Source organism: Microcaecilia unicolor, chromosome 10 (genome assembly GCF_901765095.1).
Source record: "Microcaecilia unicolor chromosome 10, aMicUni1.1, whole genome shotgun sequence".
Taxonomy (NCBI): Eukaryota; Metazoa; Chordata; class Amphibia; order Gymnophiona; family Siphonopidae; genus Microcaecilia; species Microcaecilia unicolor.
The window spans coordinates 38,910,225-38,934,924 of record NC_044040.1 but is presented as its reverse complement, the minus strand read 5'-3'; the positions used below and the strand labels follow the sequence as shown (position 1 = coordinate 38,934,924).

Genomic DNA, 24,700 nt, shown 5'->3' with positions numbered 1-24,700 from the left:
GCCATCCCAGGTACCATACAGCTGCGCAGTTCAAATCAGCAGTTAAAGGACAGGAAACAAAGGGAAAGGACACAGCCTGAGATGCAGCCACTCTCATTTCATGCAGTGAACAGCGAGTAATCCAGCGGAGGGAGCAGAAAACGCTGTGTGTACCTGGGGGGGGGGGGATATCTGTGAGAGTTGCAAGGGTGTGCTCGGAAATGGGGAGACAGAGCTTATGGGAACAGAACTGGGAATCTTGTTGTGATCTGGAGGAAAGAATTGGGGGGGGGGGGGGGAGGGCAGAAAGACAAAAAGAAATCTAGGGCTAAACATGGCTGGAGTTTCTGTAGACAAAAGATGTAGTAAATATTTCCTTCATCCTGGTTTTTCTTTTCAAGTGCTTACTGTAATAGCAACAGATTGTGAAATGCTAATAAAATAATATCATGATCAGGTGAACAATACTAAAACCCTACTACTGTCCATAATATGGTTTGTTTCCTCTAAATTTTGTCGCCTACTTGACTATCAAATCCTTAATATATAGTGCCATGCCATCACGAGTCTACGCAATCATTCTGATTAGTTTTACATCCTATATCATAATGTCCTACTGATTACCCTTTATCCACCAGGTCTATGAGATGCCTATTATATCACTATCTTCGATTAGTACAATATAATCTCTCCCATCTTATTTTATGACTACTGGCATCTGCATATAGACACCCATTTACTATTTGGAAACAGCTTTTTCCACACCATTACCATCAGGATACCCAAGACCCCTTTTTTGATGGTATCTTGTATAGATCTGCTCTAAACAGAAATTAGACAGGCTACAACATGTGGACACAGAATAATAGGACATTTCAATTACCCAATATCAATTGGGTGAATGTCTCATTAGAGCATGTTAGGGAGATTACATTTCTAAATGCCAGCTGATCCTAGACCTGTTGAGGGGGGGGAGGAGTCTAATTAGATCTAGTTATGCCTCCAGAATGTATCAGGACTAGGAGACCTCCATGAAACTAAATAGTAGATTTAAAACATAAGTATATATTCTCCCGACCAACTATCAGTTTTCCTGCAGGTTATCCAGGTCAGGGCCCCAGGACTTCCACTCCTAAGGCTGACACCAGAAAGATGGTATTCACAGTCCTTAGAGCAGGTAAATCTCAATTCACTGAGTAATAGTGGCACCCAATGACTAGATTTAGGATCCACATTAGCCAGGTTCCTGATGAAGATAAGTTTATGGCCTCCAGCCAAGTCCTATCCATACAATGAATGGGATGAGTTAGGGGAGGATATGAAATAGGGGAACACACCCTGGGTAGCTGTACATTAAAGTTTCTGATGCCCTAATTCTACAGAGACCAGTTCAAGTTGAGTTAAAAGACAAAAGCAGGAGGAGGAAAATGCTGATTCAAAAAGAGAGCTAGGACAAACCTAAACAAGCCAAGGCACCAATTTAGAATACAATGAGACTCACCCTCTAATCAAACTGCTGATCCTCACGTGGAAGGCAGGTAGAAAAACAGAACAGGAAAGGGTTCACTCCCTTTTTAACAAAACTGATGTGGCATGGATGAACAAGCTCTAACAGGTGGGTTTCCAACTACACTCCCAGTAATCTGATGAGAGCAAGGTTGTATTTCTATAGGGATGGAACTGATAGACCCTTAGATGAGACACAACAAGAATAAGTGCATACACTAAATTAAATGCTCATTTGTGACCAACTGAAGGGAATTATAATTAGGGCTTCTATTCCAAAGCTTATTTTTCAGCTAATTAGGGGTTCTTTGAGTACAAAAAAAAAATTAGCACTTAACAGTATTTTTCTGCCAGAGGTACTATTCCTGGGTACCTTTTTCCAGTGGAATCAAATATGCACACTTGAATCACTTAGGAATCATCAGTGCATAGGGAGGTGTATTACTCAGCTTTCAATGGCCGTCAACAAGGAATGGATATATTTATTCACAAACAGATACCTTTTCAGGTCCACAAGTATTTACAAGACAAGGGTTATTATATTATCCTTTTGGGCGAGCTATGGGGGGGTACGATTACTGTTTTGCAATGTTTATGCTCCCAATGTATACAGTCAAAAGTTCCCCCCCCCCCCCAGCTCCTGTCCTGCTTGGCGGGCTACCCGGATTATAAAGTTATTGTGGGGGGGGGGGGGAGAGATTTTAATATCACAGTAGATCCCTCTATTGACTGTAAACCCCCAAGGCGACAGGGGAAGGATCATGATGCAAAGGAAGTCAATTTCTTTTTTTTTTTTCTTTTTTTTTTTATAATATATGTTTTATTGATGACATAAACTTCTACAATAAATCCGTGCAATCAAAATAAATTACAACAGTGGTTTACCATATGTCTTGGTACTATAGTCTTAACAGATTCTATATATCATCATTACATTTTTCTTTCCCCCCCCCCTCATGATCCACTCCCCCCCATTCCCCCCCTTTTCCCCCTCACCAGGTTGCTGTATGTTATTACTGTATTTAACCATTAAGTACTCTACTTCGAGCTTGGGGTGTTAAAGTGTCCAAGAATGGTAACCAACATTGGAGGTATTTCTCGCCCTTTGGAGTGGCTAAGTCCTGCACTGCCCTGCGTTCTAGGGCACTCAACGATATCATGTATGCCCTCCATACTTGGGTAGTGGGTTTTTCCTCCTGGAGCCAGAGCTTGAGAATCGTTTTTTTCCCCATCAGCACAGCTCGGCGTTGGAAATAGCGGAGTCCTGCTTTAGATGATCCATGAATCGTGAAGATATTAAACAAAAGTCCCGGGTGTTTGACCCATTGAACCTTCCACATCATAGAGACCTGTCTGCAGACCATGGCCCAGAATCCCAATATTGGGGGACAGTGCCAGAATATATGGCCCAGGTGTGCCCCTCCCCCTGTGCATTTCGGACAATCATCTGCTGGTCTTAAGGTAGCCCTGTATGCTCTATGGGGGGAGATAAATAGTCTCATCACAAATTTATACTGGGTTTCTCGTAATTCTGCACTCCCACACTCTTTATAGCATGTCTGCAGGCATGTCTGTACTACATCTGCACCAATTGTCAACCCTAATTCCCCTGCCCACGCCTGTGCCAGCTCCCGGTATGGTGCTAAAGACATAGCGGTTCGAATCTGCGCATGATAGTATTTTAAGGGCACTGCCCGTTTTGCTTCCAGATCTAAAATTTCCACCAACTTTACCCGCACTTCATAGTGGAGTGCTGCCCTGGGAAGAGATTGTATATAGTGCTGTATTTGTGCATAGGCTAAGAAATCTTTGATCTCTAACCCCTGGCGCCTCTGCAAAACCTCTCTAGGTTGTAGTGTTCCATCTCTCTTAATAATCTGGAATAAGAAGAAAATCCCCACCTCTCCCCATTGTGTAAAGGTACGCGATGACCTACCCACCGGGAAGTCTGCATTTCCTCTGATTGGCAGAAATGGGGAGACCTCTGCATCCAGACCACACAGTCTGCAGATCCACTGCCACGCTCTCTTTAATGGTATAAACAAGAATTTGATATGTTTTGGCGTTTTTACTTTACCTGGTCCCGCATGTAGCCAATAGCTGAAATGTACATTCCCGAGTATCCTACATTCTGCTTCTGGATAGGTGAAATGTCCTGTTCCTCTAAACCAGTCTCCTATGTGTCGCATGCACCCTGCTATGGATAGCCATTTGACACTTAGCACCCCCAGCCCTCCCTTATCTTTGGGTAAATATGTTTGTTTTAATGATACCCGGGCCCTTTTCCCATTCCATAAAAATTGTTTTACTATCCTATGTAATGCTAATTCATCCCTGCGGGTCAAGAGAAGTGACAATACCTGGGTGATATATGTCCACTTAGGGACTATTATCATATTATACACTGCTATTCTACCCCACAGTGATAAGGTCAGCTTCCGCCACATTTGTAGCGTTTCTTTTGTGGCTTCCCAGAGTGGTGCCAAATTGGTTTGGTGTAATTGGTCCAATCTGATAGGGAGGTATATTCCTAGGTATTTTATTTTGTCTTCTTTCCACTGCAGAGGGAATGGCCCCTGCCATTGTGACCTTATCCGTGATGTGGTTGGCAGGGCCACTGATTTATGTCTATTTAAAGTGAACCCTGAATGATAGCCAAATTCATCTACCAGCTCTAATAGGCTATGCAGTGAGTGTTGTGGTTGTGTTAATGTGAGTAGGATATCATCTGCAAAGGCCAGTACCTTCGTGGGGAGACTGGGGATTGCCACTCCCGCTATTTCCGCGTTGTTCTCTACCGTTCATAGGAACGGTTCTATGTATAGTAAGAATACGAGTGGTGACAATGGGCACCCCTGTCTCGTACCCCTCTGCACCGGGAATGCCTGGGACGCCATTTTGTTTACTAATATACGAGCTTGTGGCTCCGTATATAAAGCTGTGATAGCACGCAGGTACCAGCCCCCCAGACCCACATATTTTAGTACTTCAAAAAGATACCCCCATCTCACTTTATCAAAGGCTTTTTCGGCATCCAGGCTTACCAGCAGAAGAGGGTCTCCTGTCTCTCGGCTATGCGCTAAGGCTAGCAAAGCTCGCCTGACATTAAGACCTGGATGCCGGCCTCGCACAAACCCCACTTGGTGTGCCCCAACCACATGGTGGAGGTGCTTCGCCAATCGGTCTGCTAGTATTCTTGCTAATATTTTGAAGTCTACATTGAGGAGGGAAATTGGTCTATATGCTTCTAGGCTTTCTGGGTCTTTTCCGGGCTTTGGTATCAAGGTTATGAGTGCCTCGTTCACTCCTGGGGGAAACCGTTCCTGCTCTACCACTTCATCAAAGTATTTAGCCAGAGGCACACTCACTCTATGGGATAGCAGCTTATAATATTCTGTTGAAAATCCATCAATTCCAGGGCTGGTGCCTCCCGAAAGCGACCCAATCACCTTTTGTATTTCCTGTGCATCTAGTGGGGCGTTAAGTTGCTCTCTCATTTCTGGCGTTAAATTTGGGATTCCTGAGTCCTCCAAGTAATCCCGTATTGCTGTGCTCTCAGACTCTTGCTCCGCCCTAAACACCCCGGAAAAATAATCTCTGAATAGGTTCATTAACTCTAAGGGCCTATGCTTTCTAGTTCCATCTGGAGCTTTTAGCACAGAGATGTGGGAGTTCCCTGTCCACACTCTGACTATCCGCGCCAGCAATTTCCCAGTGCGGTTTCCAAATTTAAAATATTGAAACCGCCTACTAAATAAGTATTTTTGTGTTTTTTCATGGATTAGTGTGAGTGGGCCTGGGATGGCCGGTGCTGGTGTTTAGGAAGTCAATTTCTTAACCCATCATCTAGATTTGGATGTGTGGTGAGTTTATCATCCTTTTGACACTGATCTTACCTTTTACTCCCATATGCATGCTGCATATGCCCAGTTGGATTACTTCCTCCTGGTCAACAGTCTTTTCTCTCAGGTCAAGGAAGTTGCCATGCTCAACCCGGAGGTTTCTGGCCATGCTGCAGTGATTCTTACCATAGCATTCACTTCCACAGTGAGGGGGCACTCTTAGAGACTGGCATCTCATTTGTATCATGTCTCGACAGTACACTAATGCGTGGGACTCGTTACCCTTGGATCAGTTTTTACATAAAGTGTCAGTCTCTCTCAATAAATTTTCCTTCTGGTATAAAGCTCTGAAGACTTCTATGCCCCTAAAAAAGGATTAATAAGTTGAACGAGCTCTGTGGGAAGGAGTTAGGGCAGGACTTTACTAAACATCAATTTTAGGAGTTTTTTTCTTATCCTGAATGAGTTCATTAAATCCGTTCCCCTACAGGAAATCCAATACAAAATTCTACACAGAGCTTATATCACGAAGGAGTGATGAGCAACTTTGGGGTTGTGGGAGGATGGGACCTGCCTCAAGTGCAAGCATATACCTGGCACCATGTTACACTCCTTCTTAGAATGTGACACCACTAACCATAGAGATCCAGATTCTGCTGTTGCTGGCGCACATCTTGCAGTGCATTCCTTAATTGTATTATGGTACTCTGCTTTTGGGAGATCAAAAGCCCTTGGAAGCGCGGAGATTGTATGTACTTTAGAGGCGCTTTTCATTTAACGCAATAGTGCTAATCAAAAAATCTGATTTTGTCTTATTGGGTGTCTGAGAAGCCGCAGCCCCCGCCCAATATGAGGAAACTATGCCCCAGAGATAAGCAATCCTATATAACCTTGTGGCACAGATTTTGGAAGAATATCCTGCTTCAACCACACAAACCAGTTAAATATATAGGCACCACGGGGGGGGGGGGGGGGGGGAAATGCTATGGTGTCTGGGAGTGGCATGAGTTGGGGGTGTGCAAGTGGGGGGAAGAAAGGGTGAGCGTGGTTATTTGGGTGTGTGTGGAGTTTTGAAGATGTGTTTGACTGGTCTATAAAATGAAAATAATCAGTGGTGGGATGTAGGTCCCCCATTGTTTCTCTTCTTCGTACAGTTACCCCTAGTGGATGGGATGGGTATAGGTGACTTTGTTTTGTATTCTTTGTGTTCTTGCTTTGTGCCACTGTTGTACTTGTTATTACATCTGCCCGTTACACTAAAACAGAGTACAGGATACAAAACAAAAGGGGAAGGGGTATAAGTATAAAGGAGAGTAGTGTATTTCTGGTGTTTATCCAATAAACACCCATTTTAATTTGTTTACATCCAAGGTGTTTTTTCAGTACTTATCGGTTAAAACCTAAAAGCAGAAAACCTAATTATAATGCTAAAATCTTTTTGAAGCACATCTGGCACCAACAAAAATGAACTAACTGCATTAGAATCATTCCCCAGCATTAGAGGCTAGCCTAAAATGCACTTGCATTTCCGGCTAAAAAACAAAAACTCTACCCCCTCCCCCACCTGCCAGACCAAGCCCTCTGCCCCCTCCCCAGGGCATTACAGTCATAACACCCCTCCCACAGACACCAGGTCCCGATAGGCCAGGCCAGTCACCCACCCACCCTGCCCCAGGAACTCTCAGAAGTCATTTTTATGGAAGCACTGGCAGCAACAGGAGGAACTGGGATAGCTCCTGCCCCGAAGAAGCCACTAGACCACCAGGGCAGTTAAAGGTAGGAGCAGGGATGGCCTTCAGGTGGTCGGGGGACAAACTCAGTAGCACCTGCTTTCTTCCAGCAGGGCAGGTGGCTGGCCTGGCCCAATGGGACCTAATCTCTGTGGGGGAAGGGGTAGTGGTGGCCCGGGAGCACCCGCTCTCTGCTGGGGGGGGGAGGTGCCAGTTTTGAAGCCAATAATCCCTGTTTCAGTCAGCCTCTACCCAGCATGCTTAAGAAACTGTGCGAAAAGAAACAGACTTCTTCCACATGAATGGATATGGGTATGGGTCATTCAACCATGTGGATCTCAATACTATTCTATAAGGTGCAGTAGCAGCCTATTGCATACTTCTCAACCCAGTCCTTGGGGTCCACCCAGCCAGTCAGGTTTTCAGGATATGCACAATGAATACTCATGAGATCAATTTGCACACACTGCCTCCTTGATATGCAGATCTCTTTTATGGATATTCAGCATGAATATCCTGAAAGTCTGACTAGCGTCTCTTAGAGTTTAGAGTTCTGATTGCGGTTGGACTGACAGCTCCTGATGACGTCAACTGAGTGAAACACAATTTCTGTATCAGGCTGGACAATCTTTTGGAGAAATAGGAGTGTTTGACTCTAAATCTGTTTGGAAATTACGGAATACAGGAAGATTTCCATGGTTACAATTGGAAACTATGAGATGGGCAGAACCGGATGTGGTTCGCCAGATGGACTGGTGATTCATTAAGAAGAAAAGTCTCTATCACGGACTGTTTCCGATTCCGGAGGAGTTTTGTTTAGTGAACTTATAAGGGTAATGAATGGATGGACTTATGGATGTGAAGATATGTTTTAGATAATTTTGTTAGGGATTGTTGTACGTTTCTATAGTAAAAATAAGGTATTTTGATAAGCTTAATATATGATTTGTTTGGGAATAAAAATAAAAAATGTATATGAAAAGTTAATTATGATTTTTAGTAATATTTTCCTGTTCTGTATTCAAGATTCCTATAAGCCACACTTTGGTTACTGTCATTTTTTGTACTAATATCCTTGAACCAAACTAAACCTGACCTCAGAATAGGCCAAAGACAAACATTAAACTTCCAGTTGGAAAACTAATACTCTACCCTATAAGAGTGGTTAGACGCTGACAACAAAACTTGTTGGTACCCCATCTCACACAACAACCCCAGTGCCATTCTTCCACCTTCTTATCCATATGCCGCAAGCTGCCTCCCCAGCCCTGTCTAACTGGTTAAAAGCATCCTCCAAGAGAGGTGGATACCCTGCCGTGTGACACTGGTAGTCACAGTGGGCTGGAGCCGCCAATCTTAGATGAGAGTGGACTGGTGAATGGAGTCAGCACCTGTGATAATTCCATTGGTTGTCAACAGATGACACTTTTTAAGCCAAGACAGTCTTGAGCTCTTAAATTTGTTATGTCTTCCATGTTCTGTAAACAGCCCTTAGCTTGGAGAATTAAATATTGTTTTACATCTGAGCTTCAGTCTTTTAATACTATGTAAACTTTATACTGTAACTATTTACCCGTCTGATATTTTATTAATATTACTTCAACATGTTCAGAACACTGCTACTTGCTTTCTGACGGACTACGGACTGCAGACACTATGAGGCAACGTCTCACCCAACAAGAAAACTTTCACTGGTTACCTGCTAAGTAGCAAGCTTTGTTTTGATTTTTAAGGCTCTTTATATTGATGAGCCAAGTTGCTTAAGTAACTTATTAGGTCCTTTTGAAACCTTTCACCTTCCTCAAGGCCACTGTTGGAAGTAGAATACTGGGCTAGATGGACCACTGGTCTGATCCAGTGTGGCTATTCCTATGTTCTTAATCTGAAGGGTCCTTACAATTGGTTCACCTTCATGTAGAGCAGCTCATCTTGTAACTCATAATTATGGAATTCTTTCCTGTTTCTGTTAGAAATTAAAAGGTTTTTTTTTTTGTTTTTACTATACAAGAAGTTGTTTAAGGCTTTTTCTATGTTCTCAATTTGTAAGCCAGTTTGATTTGGATCAAAATGTCATACATGGTTTTACATTTCTTATCGCTATGTGACTGCATATTTTGTTTTGTGTTCTGAATTACTAATTTAAGTCATCATGTGTGCTCTGCTATCTTATGCAGTGAGCTGGGTGGGCTTAATGTTCTGTATCCACACCTAATAATTTTTTGTATTTTTGGAATATAAGATGGCCAAATAAATGTGCTGTACAATTAAAGACAATAAAAAAAATGTCTAAGTACCTTCCTATAGTCATACAAATTCATGGCTCTACACCAACTACATGAACTTTTACAAGAAATGGTAACCCACTATAAATCTTGAGCACACCCTGTGTTCAAACAGTAAAAACAGATCACACCCAATTAGAACTTCACTTGACAGTGATTCCACCTACCTAAACTGTCAGTTTAATGACATGCCCTTCCAATGGCTGGCTCTGAACAACATACAACCTGCCATGGCCTGTTAAAGCATACACATATTCACAAAACAATAACATATTGGTTAAAATTCAACACCCATCATGCTTTATCATATTTGAGTGCCCCTGAAGCCAATAAGCATGCTGCCAAGAAGTGGATTGTCTACCAGTCTGACGATGAGACATTTTTGTCTCATGGATGAACATGGTATATAATATTTTTTTAACACCAGTAAAAAAAATAAAAAATAAATAAAATTGCTCATTTCAAATGATATTACCACAAAATACAAAACATTCACGTAGCAAACATTTAATCTGCTGCATTAACAGAGGAATGGTTTAGAGGTTACAGCAATGGGCTACGAACCAAAAGCCAGAATTAAAATCTCACTTTCGAAACTCCTTGTGATCTTGGAGAGTTACTTCATCTCCCACTCCCTCAGGCATACGCATGGATTGTAAAGGGTCACTGATTTGATATACCACCTTTCTGCTGTACAACTTGTAAGCTCTTTAAGGTAGGAACATATTGTACCTGAATACCTATCACTGTATAGTGCTACATGAATCCAATAGCATTATAAAAATAAGCATTTGGAATATTATATTAGCTTTCAAAATGTAAAATACTATCTATTTAGACTAAGTCCTGTGTTAATACACATCTGATAATTGGTCTCAAAAGCTCATGTAATATAGCATTTTCCTTTGTTCATTGCCAGGGCTGAGGCCCAAGAAAGACAATATTCAAATCTTGCTGACACTCCTTATGCTCTTGGGCAAGTCACTTAATCCTCTATTGCCTCAGGTACAAACTTAGATTCTAAGTCCTCTATGACAAGAAACTACCTACTGTACCTGAATGTAATTCGCCTTGAGGTATTACCTGAAAAGGGCAGGAGCTAAATCCTAATCACCAATTATGAAAACTCCAGTTTCTCCAGCTACTAGAAATACCATACAGTGTTAATATTTCAAAATATAGCAAAAATATTATTACGTAAAATATTTGCCTTCCTAGAGAATAAATATGATTCTCAGCCTCTTTTCAGCCAATATCAAGACCTAAGCCATGAGCTGAAAAGGCCCAAACCTTACCATCCTGTATATAATGTCCCAGTTAAGGATATGAAAATGAACCCTGACCAAACAGACCATAAAATAGACAGGAATAAAAAATTATAAATTATTATAGATAGCATTCATATTTAAACTGAAAAACATTAAATGTACTTTTAGAACAAAAAGTATTCTTAGAACCTACATTTTCATAAATTAAATTCAGAATTCAGACTAATCTAAATAATTATTCTAATGAAAAATACAAACTTTTCTATTCATATAATGTAGAGAGGTGTGGTAGCCATGTTAGTCCACTTTTAGAGGTAATCAATAGAAATCAAACAAAATAAAACATGGAAAATAAATTAAGATGATACCTTTTTTATTGGACATAACTTAATACATTTCTTGATTAGCTTTTGAAGGTTGCCCTTCTTCGTCAGATCGGAAATAAGCAAATGTGGAAGATGACAGAATATATAAGTGAAACATCTAATCATTTCATTGACAGTCTAGCAGGGTGGGGGTGGGTAGGAGGTATGCATGGGAACATCAAAGCATTTCATTATGTCCAATAAAAAAGGTATCATCTTATTTTCTTTTCCATGTTTTATTTTGTTTGATTTCTATTGATTACCTCTATTCATAAGATGAAATCGATGTCACATCCATTGCCTAATGGATGAAAGCCTCTCATCTGGTCTCTCTGGTTCTAAATTCAATGGATTCTATAAAGAATAATTTAAATAGCTGCTGATTTTTTTTTTGATGGGGGAGCAGCCATCAAACCATCTTACAAGAATACAACAACGGTCCTGCTGGTTCAGCTAACAACTGCTGGATTCAACTTCTGAACCCAGCATCTCAGCCCCTGGGTGGGGCAGCAATCCCTGTCATCAAACAATGGCAAGCCTGGGTCTCAGGATCTAGGTATAACAGGCTCTGAAAGGAGTTCTGGTCAATAACTGAGGATGGAAGAAAGCAGGGTATAAAACCGGACAAAAATCCCACATCTGAATGAAATTCATGGTGCTGAAAACTAGGTTGCTGGAATCCTGAAGGCCTTAGACATGATTTGCAGATTTTCAGTATCATGGCAGCCTTCTAAACATCATCAAATTAGATTCACTGTGAATCTCTGAAAGATGAAAGCTTATTTCCACTAGAATATATAACTGGATAAAGAACACTTTCTTCCAAGTAGCAGTTTGTTTTGTTTTACTGTAATCTAGTGACAGATCTTGTTATTATAAAAGCCTTAAATATACCAACTTCTATGACACAAAGATATTCAAGAGTTTATAAATAAATACAAATGTATGGAAGGAATCTCTACAAGTAAAAATTAATCTATACAGTAACAAGCCACAACTATATAAAGTCAGTACAAGCCAACTAGTAAGCCATACTCTCTGCCTTTGTTCTTTGTAAATACTTCATTAATTTTTCAATGCAGTCTGGAGTGACAATATCATTTTCCATGCACCACAACAGAATTATTTTTTTAACTGTTTTCTGTCTCCAGGACCCCTCTTTTTAATTTCTTCTCTACATCAAATAATCCAACACATCCTAGCACTTGCTTACAGTGCTCTAATATTCAACGTGTATTTCCAATACGTATGCATTCATTTCAACACGTTGCACAGTGTATGACATCAGGGCTGTACTTTTCCCTGCATAATTATATGTGTACTGCGTCTCCACCTTGCCACAAACCACACACTACGGATACGTATAAAAACACTTCTAAATTAACAATTTAATAGCCGTAAGTATATTTTAGCAAAACTCCAAAAGGCCTGCTGCTGATCTGAGGGCTGCGATACTGTACAGTACCAACCCTCCCTCCATGGATCACCTGCAATTGAATACCCGAGTCTAAAAGTAAATCAACCTTTAACCCACTCTCCTTGTATGCAGGCCTACAGAAGCTTGATTATTCACCAGGGGTCCCCGACAGCAACCTCCTGCACTTGTCTCTTCTTCCTCTCACACTCTTCCATAGCAGGTACGAACCTGTTCCCCCACCAACCCAGCCTGCTTACCGGACAGCTACCCGCACGGAGCTCTCGTCCTGGCCCGTCGACATCCTGCAGCTGCTGGGGCATAGGCGTCGGAAAAGGGGGTCAGTCGCCCTGGCCCGACCGACCTTTCTACTGCTCTCCTCAAAAAAAACAAAACTGATAAGCAGTTGTGGCTCCGCACCGGTAACCTGCAGTCTGACGCTGAACTTGGAAAAACTCAGATGGGTAACTCAACTAGCAACAAAAAAAAAGCGTTACTGTAGAAGCGGTTTTCTCAGTAAAGGAAGCGCTTTTTGATTTATTATGATTTTTCTTTTCACACCCCCACCAGTGAACCATGACCACCCTGCTCGCTCTCTCCCTGCTTCTACTCGGGAGAAAGAGAAGGCGGAGCGAATGCGGCACTCGTTCGCGCATGCGCATCAACAGAGAAACGTCACAACCTGAAAACCAACCGATACCTTCGGGTTGCGCTGGCACTCCTGTGGCGCATGCGCTATGCTGTGGACTCTTTAAAAAGAACCCGGTTTCTAGACATCTGGGGGCCGTATATCCAAAAGTCTGTCTCCTAAGGGACGGAGTTTAGTGGTGAATTCGCTTTAGGCGTACAATGTGACGAGGCTATCCATGTGGATAGGAAGTGGGGGTCTGGATATCTCTTACCAGGGGAGAGGATTTCCAGTGTTTGTTTTACTGTTATAACTTTGGAAAAACGTATTGTCCACTATAAGGTTTAAAGGGGAAGGCGGGGTTTGGATGTGGGAGGGGGGATACACAGCTAAGTTACTAGTTTGATGTTGACAGAGCTACGATGGAGGGGGGGACAAACAATTAAATGTTGGTGATAATGCTGACTGTCAGTTCTTCAAGATGTGACTATGTTAACTAATATGGTATAAGACAAGTTGCTTGGTTGTATTGTATTTATAATATCATCAATAAAAATTGTTGAAACATAAAAAATAACCCGGGCTTGAGTTGAGTTGTTCGGGAGGGTGGGTTGGTTTGATTGTTTTGGTCGCCAAGTTATTCTGGTTATTAAGTGGGGGTGAAGATGAAGTGGGAATAGGTTGTTAGTTTTAAACCGTGATGTTTCAAATGCTGTATGGAATGGCCCTGACCTATATGTGCACTATTAATAGATTTCCCAGGAATGTATTGATATGGTGCTCTGGACTTTCTCTTACTTCACGTCGCTAGTTGTAAGGGTATAACAAAAACAAACCCAATACCATCAACACCCCAGATTACAGCCTTCCGGTCTCAGACAGCCTGAAAATCCTGGGAGTCACAATTGACCGAAATTTCACACTCGAAGACCATGCGAAAAACACAGCAAAGAAAATGTTTTATTCAATGTGGAAACTTACAAGAATCAAACCTTTCTTCCCAAGGGAAGTATTCCGCAGCCTACTACAATCAATGGTGTTAAGTCATCTAGACTACTGTAATGCCATCTATGCCGGATGCAAAGAGCAAATCATTAAGAAGCTTCAAACCACTCAAAACACAGCAGCCAGACTCATATTTGGGAAAACAACATACGAAAGCGCCAAACCCCTAAGAGAAAAACTGCACTGGCTCCCATTAAAAGAACGAATTGTGTTCAAGGTTTGCACCATGGTCCACAAAATAATTTACGGAGAAGACCCGAACTACTACTACTACTACTACTTAACATTTCTAGAGCGCTACTAGGGTTACGCAGCGCTGTACAATTTAACAAAGAGAGACAGTCCCTGCTCAAAGAGCTTACAATCTAATAGACAAGTGAACGGTCGGTCCGATCGGGGCAGTCAAATTGGGGCAGTCTGGATTCACTATATGTCAGACCTCATAGACTTGCCTAGGAGGAACGCAAAGAGATCATCACACACATACCTCAACCTCCACTAGCTGTAAAGGGCTGAAATATAAATCCACATACGCGACCAGCTTCTCATACATCTGCACGCAGCTATGGAACGCACTACCGAAGGCCATAAAAACAATGCAAGACCTAACCATCTTCCGAAGGCTAATGAAAACAGATCTCTTCAGGAAGGCATACCATAAACATTCATCTTAAATACTAAATAATAACACTACACACCAGCTATACAAAACTGAACTCTTATCATATGACAGACACCACCACCCTAAACCTTATGTAAAACAAGATCTCTCTACAGTCAATGACCTAATGTAGATTATAATGCAATTTATCACTCTGAAACCTTCATGCAATACCATAATTATTCTTCACTACCATGTATGTACGCACATGGTATATATATATATACCATGATCTATTCCATATATGTTATGTTCCATGTATGTTATCATGTATGTATGCACCGTACGCAATAACCTTTGCAATTCTATTACCCGGAAATGGCATCCGCCATTACGGCAAATGTAAGCCACATTGAGCCTGCAAATTGGTGGGAAAATGTGGGATACAAATGCTACAAATAAATAAAAATAAATAAAATAAATCAGTTCATGCAGAGGGTTTTCATATCTTGCAACAAAGATGTGGAATTCACTAGCAAAAGAGAGAAGATGGATAACTAATTATCTACCTTTTTGTAAAATGCTTAAATCATATCTAATTAATAGAAGTTTAGCCATTACAACTAGCATCAAACATATAAATGGCAAGAGGCGTACTCACTCGCAAATGTGCAGTAGAGACCCTCTCTGTCCCGCCCCCACGTCAATACGTGATGACAGGGATGAGACAGAGAGGGAACCTGCGCACCTGCAAGTGGGGGAACCGCCGTCGCCACCGCTCCCCCCCCCCAGGGTTGCCGTTACCGCTCCACCCACCCACTCAGAGTCACCGCCGCCACCCACCCTCCACCCGGCCCGGGTATCTGGCTTCACTATTCAAACCACCGGAACGCAGCACACAGCTCATCTGAGCTGCCGTTGGCCTTCCTTGCCTGCCTGTGTCCCGCCCTCGCCGACGTTACGTCACATGAGGGCGGAACACACGCAGAGAAGAAGGAAGGCTGATGGCAGCTCAGATGAGCTGTGTGCTGCGTTCTGGCGGTTTGAATAGTGAAGCCAGGTACCCGGCCCGGGTGGAGGGGTGACGGAGGGGACTCCGGGGGGGGCGGCGGCGACTCCGGGGGGAGGGGCGGCGGCGACCTATCCGGGAGGGGCCTTTCAACCCCCCCTTCCTTTACTAGCCCGTTTTTACGGGCTCAACGGCTAGTTTATGAATAGACAAGTATCAATACAATATGTATATATTCTAGTGGTATATATTTTCATTATTTATTGTGTCAGTAACTGAATGTTAATGGATCTGCTTTTACTGTTATGTAAAACGAGTTTTTTTTTATTGCTGCATCAAATGTGAACCACATTGAATTTAACTTTGTATAAATTGGGATATAGCAACTAATATCTGTGGGTGGATTGGAGACAGTGCATGTACTGTGAGCTGCCTGGATCCTGCATCTGCTGCCTTGTGAATAGTAAAAAGTTCCAGGGCGAAACCATCCCTGTGGGTGGGTTTGCTGAGAATAAGGAGAGAGAATAAATCCTAGTAAAGTGTTTGAAAACACAAACAGGTTTATTCTTTCTGAGTTCATAACTCAGTTTGCTTTTGCCTTAGTAGAGTTGCACAGGAATGTGGCGTTTGAACATTGTTTCAGTTGCAGGAAGGGGATGGGTCCCACAGCTCTGCCTGCATGTAAATGGTGATAGGCAGGCAGGATACTGGAAGCTCTTTTACACATTATGAGTGGATTAATTCACTGAAGGGAATAAAGCTTGTGGGATCCATGATGCACACATACAGAAGTGAGAGAGCTGGATCAGAATAAGGGCATTAAAAAAAAAACGCTTTCCACGAGTTTAGGGGAAGGGGAGATTGGTGGCATGGTTGAGAAGTGACTGTGGGGTAGGGGGGGTTAGAGTTGTGTTCACTTTGAGAAATGGCTTTAGCTTATAGCTAAAATAAAAGATGACTCCTTAGAAAGGAATTCTTGTTACTGATGGTTGCAAAGCTCTATTAAGGTCTGGTAATTCACTCAGGGCAGAAAATTGGCTTGCAGTGTGAGAGCAATGTAGTTCTCCAGTGAGGAACCCTGGTACTGGTGATTATAGATAGTCTGAACCCCTGCATGGAGAAGTCCCAGGAGCTATTCTTGAAGAGGACCGGTGGCCAGCACTGGGAGCTCAGCAGCAGAGGGCAGCCAGTACTCAGAGCTTAGGGAAAACTTCCAGGAAACCACAGCAGGGACAGGCATAGCCAGCCTGTGAAGTCCACCACAGCAGCCCACAGCAGCTGCATCCCAAGAAGTGTCCAGCAGAGGGGTGAGATCTGAAGAGAGTGGGATGGGAAAGCATGGACTTGGAAGGAAAGGAGTGGAGAGACCTAGGAAACAGCCACGCCCACACTGATTTAACTAATAAGCTGGGAGGAGCTTTCAGCTACTACCTTCGCAAGCAAGACCATAAATTAAAGATTCTAAAGATCTGAGTTATAGACCAATTGGTTTAATTCACTGCACAAGTACCGGGCTAAGTACCAAGATTGTTGAAATTTGTTGGTGTTTGTTTATGGTAACTGAACTGATGTGTGAATAATAATACAATGTATGTAGAGGTGTATGTAAATAGTTTGATAAAACCTGTTTAATTTATTAGCCAGTCCTGTTCACAGCAGTCTTTTGGATTTTTCCTGGAGGGAGAAAAGGGTATTCTCACCCGCTAATGCTTTTCTTCCCCAGATGGAGGCACTGAGCACCAAGTGAGTACGGAACAGATGGAGGCTGCACCTCAGGAGGATCCAGCCAGGTCAGGCCCCAGATCAAGGGCCTGTAAGAAGGTGCTATAGATTCTAGTTAAGGAGGCTGAAGATGAAGTGGAAATAGGTTGAGAGTTTATCGGTTTTCCATTTGCTTTTCCATTTCACAGGCTGTGGGTGGGTTGGAGACAGTGTATGTAAATAGCACCAGCTCCAGTACAGATCCCTGTGGCACTCCACTATTCATCCTCCTCCATTGAGAAAAATGGCCATTTAACCCTACCCTCTGTTTTCTGTCCAAAACCCAATTCCTAATCCACAGAAGGACATTGCTTCCTATCCCATTACTTTTTAATTTTCTCAGGAGTCTCTCATGAAGAGCTTTGTCAAAAACTTTCTGAAAACCTAGATACACTACATCAACCAGCTCACCTTTATCCACATGTTTATTCACATCTTCAAAAAATTAAGCAGATTGGTAAGGCAAAACTTCCCTTAGCTGAACCCATGCTGACTCTGTCCCATTAAATCATGTTTGTCTAAGTGTTCCATAATTTTCCCCTGTTTTGTCCAGCACTGAAGTCAGCCTTACCAGTCTTTAATTTCCCAAATCATCCCTTGAACCCTTTAAAAAAATTGGCGTTACATTGGCCTCCCTCTAATATTCAGGTACTATGGACGATTTTAACAACAGGTTACAGATCACTAACAGCAGATCAGCAATTTAATGTTTGAGTTCTTTCATTATCATAAGGTGTATACCATCCATTTCAGGTGATTTATCACCCAGTACCTTGTCAATTTTGTTCAGTACATCTACGTTCACTGAGATTTCTTTTAGTTCCTCTGCATCATCACCCTTGAAAATCATTTCTGGTACAGGTAGATAAAGACCAAAGACTGAACTAGGCCTTGCTGTGCCTTCTAGAGGCAATCTGTTAATGTAGGCTGTGGCAGAAAGTTCAGGTTTTAAAACTATGGTGAAAAAGATATGGCGTTAATAAAGTTTGCTGGAGTAGCCTAGAGGTTAGTGCAGTGGACTTTGATCATGGGGAATTGAGTTCAATTCCCACTGTAGCTCCTTGTGACTCTGGGCAAGTCACTTAACCCTCCATTGCCCCTGGTACAAAAATAAGTACCTGAATATATGTAAACTGCTTTGAATGTAGTTGCAAAAACCTCCGAAAGGGGGTTTATCAAGTCCCCTTTTTTAAATTCTGTCTGTCTTTATCAATAAACCTAAAATTCCTCTTTTAAACCCCTTTTTATCACCAAAGCACAGAGTAAAATAATGTTCACATACCCAGAAAAATGTCCTCTTCTCTCAGAAGTTCTCAGACCTTTCTCTTTCACACATCAGCATAGCTGCTGTTCAATTTCTGTTTTCAGAATTTTCTGAGACTTTTGTAGCAGCATTATGTCTAGCTGAGTAGTTCTATCACTATCTGTCTCCTTTCAGACTCTGAGACATCAACTCTTATAAAAGGGCTCTCCTGTTCAGAAATAACTTTCAATTATTGTTTTGAGCTCCAGTTTATATTGCTCTTACACCAGGCCTATTGACTGAAGCAAGGCCATTCGGAGTTGCTGCAAGGTGCTTCAGTTTCGTGCCCCACTGCCCCTCCTGCTCCTAAGAGATTTTGTTTAGACTTCCAAGAGTGAGTAGATGAGGCTCTCTGCTTCTCCCTTCTTATCTGATGTGACCTTGGTCTATTCAGAGGAGCCGTCTTTGAAGGAGCCATTAAAGGAAGGAGAGCTTCTTCCTGAGTAGAGTGATGACCCAAAAGTACTGAGATTGTTTCATAAAGAGAAGCTCAGTACTCTTATTTCTGAGGCACTGGCAGTACTTTCCATTGAAGAACCTTCTGCTTTGGTGTTAAGAGTTCCATCTTCATTGATCATGAGGGGGTTTAGAGGAACTTCTAAGGCCTTCCCAATGCATAGTGGTGTTTAGGACCTGATTACAGCAGAATGGGTCTTACTAAAAGCAGGACTGAGAGTGGGAAGAGCCATGGCTCACCTCTACCCGTTAGTACCAGAGAAGAAAAAGAAATTGTAGTGTCCTAGTGTGAACTCCCTTGTTACAGCAGTGATTAAGAAGACTGTCTTGCCAGTGGAAGGGGGCATTGCCCTAAAAGACCTACAGGCCTTTGAAGTGGCCTCTTTGGGCCTTCAAGCAACAGTGCAGCTCATTCATGGTAAGAGCATGCCTGAAGTGGCATCAGCTGTTGGCAATACAAGACAGGCACCAAAATGCCCAGCTGAAAGTACGGTTGTCCTGTTTGGCAGATGCTATTTATTACATGTTACTGGTTATGACCTGCACTATGTTTTTCACTATCATAGTACGTCAGCAGGTCTGGTTGCGGCATTGGGCAGCAGATGCAGTGTCAAAATCACATATACTTAAACTGCCCTTTTGGGATAAGTGAGTATTTGGAGAAGGTCTCAGTAACTTGGTGAAAGAACTGGGGGAAACTAAGCTACAGCAGTTGCCAGAGGATAAGCCAAAAGCCTCTGGTTGTCTGTCTTCAGGGGATTCTCAATCTTGATTTGAAGACAGCAGACGGTACCTGCCTAGTCATCAGTAATACAGTCAAAAGTCCCACTTTGAGGCACGCCAATCTTCCTTTCATGCGGACAGGAAGTCCTCTTCTCAGCTAGATACGGCGCCCAATGCCTCCTGAGCTTTGCAATGATGCAAGGCTGGTCCACTCTTCTCTTCCTCCAGTGGGAGGACATCTTCAGGAATTTTGAGAGGAGTGATTCAAAATCACGTCAGACCAGTGGGGTTCTGGATATTCTTACAGATGTTACAAGTTGGAGTTCTGCCCAGTCACTCCTTTCTTCTTGCAGTCCCCTTGTCGAAAGGGAAGCAAGGTGGTCGAGGTTCAGGCCACTGTAGATTCCTTGCTGGCTCCAGGCCATTGTTCCAGTTCTCCAGGCCGAACAGAGACAAGAGAGATACTCTGTCTACTTCATTGTCAGAAAGAAGGAAGGCACCATTCATTCAGTTAGATCTCAGAAGTCTAAACCGCTGCCTCTGAGTGTCCTGCTTTTGCATGGAAATGCTAAAAGCATTCATAGCCTCAGTTTAAGCAGGAGAATTTCTCACTGCCCTTGATCTCAAGGAGGCATACTTGCTTATACCCATATGGCTGCCACATCAGGGGTTTCTACGTTTTGCGGTGCTGGACCTTTCAGGGCTTTGCCCTTCAGTCTCACCATGGCACCAAGAATGTTTGTTTACCAAGATTATTGTGGTGGTGGTGGAGGTGGCAGCTTTCCTTTGGCACCAGGGAATCAGAGTTCAATCTTATCCGATGACTGACTCGTTCGTGTGTCATCCTATTCGGACAGTGTGGCAGCAACAGACAAAGTTGTCTGTCTTCTGCAGTCGGGTTGGGTGATCAATTTTCGAGAAGAGCAGACTAATTCCACTGCAGATGCTAGCATAGCTGGGCATTCTATTTGACACAGCAAGGGAGAGGATCTTCCTCACGGAGCACAGGAGGTTGAAACTCTTCCCCTAATGAACTCTAGAACTATCCAGTATAACACTGATTACAGTCACACCTCATCCCCTAAACAGGGGATATTAGCAGTACATAAGACCTAAATTGCATTGAATTGAAGCTAGTTCAACAGATTCATCTTCTTAGTCAAGCAGGCCCAGGTTCTGGGACTATGTCCAGGTTCAGGGGTCAATAGCATCCTCGATGGAAGTGGTACCATGAGCAAGAGCTCATATGTGGCCATTACAGGAATGTCTTCACAGCTGCTGGTCTCCAGTATCACAGAAGTATGACCTTCATCTTCCTTGGACGCTGGTTGCCAGATGGAATATGCAGTGACGGTTGTTCCCTAGAATTTGGCCATCAGAGCTCTCTTTCCGATAATACAATGGGAGGTGGTGATAACAGACAGCAGCAAATAAGGTTGAGGAGGTCATTACAAGTTCCATTTGGCACAGGGCACATGGACAGGAGTGGTCGATACATCTCTTGGAGCTCAGGGCAGTGCGGAATGCCAACAATGCGATGACAGTGGCATATATCCCCAAGCAATGGCAATGGAGGTGGCTTCCCTCATGAGTTGGGTGGAGAAAAATAACATGAGGGATCTATGGTTTCAGCAAGTGGATATGTAAAGAATAGCATGTGTCTGATTACTAAAGGGATAGAGATTGACTAAAATGTAAATTTAATTAAAACAGTTTTGAGACACTTTTTTTAATTGTGTAATAAAAGTAATGATATTGATAATGGTTTCCTTTTTGTGTTTTTTTTTAAATATAAAATATTAGTAAATAGGCTTACATTTCTTCCTCCCACTGATCTTCCTTGTGACCTAGGGCAAGTCACTTCTCCCATTACCTCAGGTACCTGTTCAGATTGTAAGTTCTTTGGGCAGGGACATCTGTCCACCTGTAAATAATTCACTGTAAAGCACCTTGATATAAAGAACAATATAAAGTGCCATAATGATAATAATAATTATATCAGTTCAATTGAAAAATGTATTTAAAAAAATAAAGCCTTAGCCAGATGTTGTGAATAGCAGCAAACAATAGAAGGAGTAGTTAATTAATCATCATTCAGAAACAAAATACTGAGCAACACCCCTTGATCTGCATAACCAGTGAACCACACCTTCTAAATCAGTACTTTTCTTCCTAGCTTGAGAGCTAGGGAAGGGACCAGAGCTTGAGAGACAGGGAAGGCCAAAGGCGCGCCGAGCGAAGAACACGTGCTTCGCTGCCGATGCACGCCGCCTTAACCCCGACTCCGAGGATGGTACGCTTTTTAAATTTCAGGAGGAGAGGGGTTCCTGGTGCTGGGAGGGAGGGAGGACGGACAGGTGGCCTGATGCTTGTTGGGTTGGAGGGAGGGCAGGAGGCCGGCCTGGTGCTGGGAGGGAGGGAGGCTTGGTGCTGTCTGTGTGCTGCTGGGTGGGAGGGAGGGCTGCTGCTGCGTGCTGGGAGGGAGGGACACCTGATGGTGGGTGCTGGGTGGGAGGGAGGCCTGATGGTGGGTGCTGGGTGGGAGGGAGGCCTGCTGCTGTGTGCTGGGAGCTGGGTGGGAGGGAGGCCTGATGGTGGGTGCTGGGTGGGAGGGAGGCCTGGTGCTGGGTGCTGCCGGGTGCTGGGCGGGAGGGCAGGGGGGAGAGGAGGGTGGCTGGACATTTGTGTCTGGAGGGGAGAGGAGGGTTGCTGGACATTTGTGGCTGGATGGGAGAGGAGGGTTGCTGGACATGGATGGAGGGCAAGAAATGAAGAAGAAAGGAGGAAAGTAAAGAAATAAATGGAAAGGAAGTCCTGGAAACGGAGTTAAGAGAACAAATAGAGAGCAGCAGAATCAGCGACTAGAACCAATATGGATAGAAAAACAAAATCACCAGACAACAAAGGTAGGAAAAATCATTTTATTTTAATTTTAGTGTTTGGAATATGTCGAATTTGAGAATTTACATCTGCTGTCTTATTTTGCACTTGGGTATACTGGAGCTGTAACAGCTTACAGAAATGATTTATAATGGAAGAAAATCATGTTATTTTTTTCTCCTATACTAGTATAATATTTTCAATGATGTCTGTTTATATGCGCCATGGCTGATGTAAGGGGTGTGGCTATCATAGGGGTGGAGTCATATGTGGTGACCCCGCCCATAATGAGTACCGGCACTTTGCAATAAATAATTCGATTTTGGGTTGCTGTTTGGGCACTCGGTCTCTGAAAGGTTCGCCATCACTGTCATAAGGGGTTAGTGACCACTAGGGGCGTCACCTCTGATTCTCTCAAGTGGTTGTTTAGGGCACCTTTTTGTGCCATATTCATTCTGAAAACAGGTTTAGACCAATGTTTTTGTTTTGTTCCATTATGGCTGTAAAACATCCAGGTGTTAGGCATACCCTAATCCCACCTTCACAATATCTCCAGTATGACCCCTTGTGGTGATTTGGACGCACTGTAGACGAATTGCATAGATAAGCTAAATAGGTTTTGAAAATATCGATTTAAACATAGTAAACATAGTAGATGACGGCAGAAAAAGACCTGCACGGTCCATCCAGTCTGCCCAAGAAGATAAATTCTTATGAGCTACTTTTTTATTTGTACTGTCCTCTTCAGTGCACAGACCGTATAAGTCTGGCCAGCCCTATCCCCGCCTCCCAACCACCAGCTCTGGCACAGACCCTATAAGTCTGCCCAGCACTATCCCCGCCTTCCAACTACCAGTCCCGCCTCCCACCACCAGCTCTGGCACAGACCGTATAAGTCTGCCCAGCACTATCCCCGCCGCCCAACCACCAGCCCCGGCACAGACCGAATAAGTCTGCCCAGCACTAGTCCCACCTCCCAACTAACAGCCCCAGCACAGACCATATAAGTTTGCCCAGCACTAGCCCCGCCTCCCAACCACCAGCTCTGCCACCCATTCTAGGCTAAGCTCCCGAGGATTCCTTCCTTCTGCACAGGATTCCTTTATGTTTATCCCACGCATGTTTGAATTCCGTTACCGTTTTCATCTCCACCACCTCCCGCGGGAGGGCATTCCAAGCATCCACCACCCTCTCCGTGAAAAAATACTTCCTGACATTCTTCTTGAGTCTGCCCCCCTTCAATCTCATTTCACGCCCTCTCGTTCTACCGCCTTCCCATCTCCAGAAAAGGTTTGTTTGCGGATTAATACCTTTCAAATATTTGAACGTCTGTATCATATCACCCCTGTTTCTTCTTTCCTCCAGGGTATACATTTTCAGGTCCGCAAGTCTCTCCTCATACGTCTTGTAACGCAAATCCCATACCATCCTCGTAGCTTTTCTTTGCACCGCTTCAATTCTTTTTACATCCTTAGCAAGATACGGCCTCCAAAACTGAACACAATACTCCAGGTGGGGCCTCACCAACGACTTGTACAGGGGCATCAACACCTCTTTTCTTCTGCTGGTCACACCTCTCTCTATACAGCCTAGTAACCTTCTAGCTACGGCCACCGCCTTGTCACACTGTTTCATCGCCTTCAGATCCTCAGATACTATGACCCCAAGATCCCTCTCCCCATCCGTACCTAGCAGACTCTCACCGCCTAACACATACGCCTCTCTTGGATTTCTACTCCCTAAGTGCATCACTTTGCATTTCTTCGCATTGAATTTTAATTGCCAAACCTTATGTTTTGAGAAGAAAAATGTCCGTATGGTGTGTTATGAAACTTTTTGGACATTTTTCTCTTTCAAAAATGAGCCTGGAGAACCCCTCTGGCTAGAAACTGTTGTTACAATGGTTGGGGGTGAATTAAACAAACAAAACAATTTTTGGATAGTTGAA

The 24,700-nt window shown here is 43.2% G+C and overlaps 1 protein-coding gene across 7 annotated transcripts in view; it reads right to left on the bottom strand.

The window, feature by feature from the left end:
• KIF21A (kinesin family member 21A) overlaps positions 1-13,033 on the bottom strand; it is a 205,984-nt gene extending 192,951 nt beyond the window's left edge. For 4 of the 7 annotated variants that reach the window (XM_030217189.1, XM_030217182.1, XM_030217184.1 and 1 more), the window contains exon 1: positions 12,647-13,033. In XM_030217189.1, the coding sequence (XP_030073049.1) occupies positions 12,647-12,690 (44 nt within the window). In that variant the 5' untranslated portion in view covers positions 12,691-13,033. The remainder of the gene's footprint in view (positions 1-12,646) is intronic. The other 3 variants (XM_030217188.1, XM_030217183.1, XM_030217186.1) reach the window with 1 other exon arrangement.
• Between the last annotated feature and the right edge of the window lie 11,667 nt (positions 13,034-24,700).